The sequence below is a fragment of the Penaeus vannamei genome, chromosome 34 (genome assembly GCF_042767895.1).
Source record: "Penaeus vannamei isolate JL-2024 chromosome 34, ASM4276789v1, whole genome shotgun sequence".
Classification (NCBI taxonomy): Eukaryota; Metazoa; Arthropoda; class Malacostraca; order Decapoda; family Penaeidae; genus Penaeus; species Penaeus vannamei.
The window spans coordinates 11,468,221-11,470,720 of NC_091582.1; the positions used below are offsets into that span (position 1 = coordinate 11,468,221).

Here is a 2,500-nt window from a genome sequence, read left to right on the forward strand (position 1 = left end):
TATCTGTAATCCTTGTAGTTAAAGAAGAGAAAAGAAGAAGATTAAAGATGCACCATTAAAACACTTCACAAAGGGAATGTATTGAAACGTGATGCAGTATGAAGTTGTACAACCTTGTGAGAATCTTAAACACTGAGTAATGTGCCTGCGACACTTCAAGATACCCAAAAACACAATATTGCATCCAACACTGGGGATATTCCTGACATGGGAGCTTGTACTTAAGCTTCTAACCAAATGTTAAAAGAGGCCGACTCACTCTCACTCTACTGAAAGAATGGACAACAATAACGAAGATGACATTCAATCATCTGCAAACCTGAGATGTCTTCCTGTACCAGCTAATGACATGAGACAAGTTTAGCAATCCCAATCCTTAGGACTACACAAAATAAATGGTGAAAAATGGCTGTGCTTTCCTTTAAATAATGATGATTCATTTCAGAACTTTAGGAGAGACCCACCACTGTTTGCTATCTGTCTCATGACTGATTTCTAGCTGATCTTTCTGCGACTTGACCTATCCCCACTTTCTGTGGATCTTTTCTCAACTGGCACAAGATTTCTTATGCAACTACATAAATCATACGAGATACTTACATGAGTATTTTATATAAATTAGTTTAAAACACATTCATTTCCCAAACTCCCTAAGGGTCATTAGAAACTTCCATCTTTAACAGTGGATTTATCATGCATTTGAAAAACTTGATGACCAATCAAATAGGACTTCTGTAATAAACTCTAAAGGTTGGTCATATACCCTAATTTGGGAGTTACCTGATTGATTTTTGATGACTTTTATCAGTTCCTTTCATCTCAATCTCTACATTCCCTTAGAGGAATCATTCACCTCACTTTCTGCTGTCCAGTTTCATTTGTAACATGAATTACATAATATTTTTCGAAATTATTGTAAAGGCATTTATTCTGACACATGGCCAGTTCTGCCCTTAAAGCTTGTTAATGTGTATTATAATCTTATCACTTTCATATTCTTGCTGCTCTTCTTATGCTGCAATGGTTGGACATTAGCTTAAGCTGCACTCATGAAGCCCACAATGAATTTTTCCCTGTGGCACATCATGACTGGATTTCATATCCGGAAAACAGGTCAACTTCTTCCAAGTCCACAACACATGTTCAATGTTCATGAACACAACTGAATAAGCCTGATATATTACAGTTGAAATTCACCGACACCAGTAAACAATGTTTGTTCAACACCTAATAAACTCATCTACACCTGTCAAGACAGATAAAGGATGGTGATCAACACCTGCATATGTTTGTGAGAGACACGAACTTCTGGGAATCTAGCTGCTCCACTTGTTAGGTTTCATTGGATATTCTTATTCAGAAGAATCCTTTTCTAACACGGAGAATTTCAGTGCTTCAGTAAATCAATGCTTTCCACACCCAATCATCCATAAAAACACACAGACACCCATTGCATGCCTCTTATATCATCATAAATAATTTTATGATTTTACTTGTATCTTTAAGCACAAAATTTCTCTGATACACAGATCACACTCATAAAAACTTGGCTTGACTATCTTGTACGACATTTGTTTATAACACATTCAACAGCTTCCTGGATGTTTTTGAAGATTAGAATTCCTTCTTTGTTAGCTTGATCTATGAGATATGTTCTTCCTCGGTTGTAGTCCTTTACTGCAGTTCGAGATAACTGTGGGAGAAGATAGGCAAAATTTAAAAAATATAACACCAAATAATTCACTTTTATTGCATTCTTGTATGTCATTTCTTGGATAAAAGACTAATTATATCACTGACCTGTTCTCCACAGATAGTTGCATCTGCAGTTAACATCTGTATACATAAAACAACATTGCAACCAAGGCCAATGTAATGTGATGCCTGAAAATAAGAAAAAGAATATGTAAAATATTTACTTGTAAAGATAAATATATCATTTACTTTATTAAAGGCTGTCATTAGAAAAAAATAATCAAATCAATGTACCACATGTAAATAAAAATGCAACTCACCAGTGCCATTGCAGATACACCAAGCGTTGTGTTAGTGATAACAAAGAGGAGAACCCTTGAGTTTTCCATGAGAGCAGCCTCCATGGGCAGCAATCGTCCTGAGCAAGCACTGGCAGCAGGATTGAAAAAGGAGAGCCCATGTTTCAAAAGCATAGGAATGGCAATGTCTTCACGCCAAGTCTCTCTGTTTCCCAAAGACCCTCCAAGATATACATCACGCTCTCCTGTACTGCTAATTGGCCTCAGTGGTCGCCGTGGTAACGCCCAACCTGAAACAAGAAAGAACTGGTTCTTATCTCAACAATATATGGAAAAAATATATATATTTCTGAACTTTGTGTGATACAACTCATATGTTCAAGTTCCATTCTCATTTAAGTTCAATTCCATTCTCAATTAAGTTCAAAATATTGTTATTTATAAAAATATTTCAACTTACCAAAAACTTTCTGAATTGGAGATACAACCGAGTGTGTAAAAACATC

General features: G+C 35.9%; 1 protein-coding gene across 4 annotated transcripts in view; it reads right to left on the reverse strand.

Moving 5' to 3' along the window:
- raw overlaps nt 1–2,500 on the reverse strand; it is a 64,633-nt gene that overhangs the window by 559 nt on the left and 61,574 nt on the right. For all 4 annotated transcript variants that reach the window (XM_070113777.1, XM_070113778.1, XM_027360677.2 and 1 more), the window contains 4 exons: nt 2,455–2,500; nt 2,016–2,284; nt 1,801–1,884; nt 1–1,693 (listed from right to left, as the gene is read on the reverse strand). The exon at nt 1–1,693 is cut by the window's left edge and continues 559 nt beyond it; the exon at nt 2,455–2,500 is cut by the window's right edge and continues 125 nt beyond it. In XM_070113777.1, coding sequence (XP_069969878.1) covers nt 1,556–1,693; nt 1,801–1,884; nt 2,016–2,284; nt 2,455–2,500 — 537 coding nt within the window. In that variant the 3' untranslated portion in view covers nt 1–1,555. The remainder of the gene's footprint in view (nt 1,694–1,800; nt 1,885–2,015; nt 2,285–2,454) is intronic.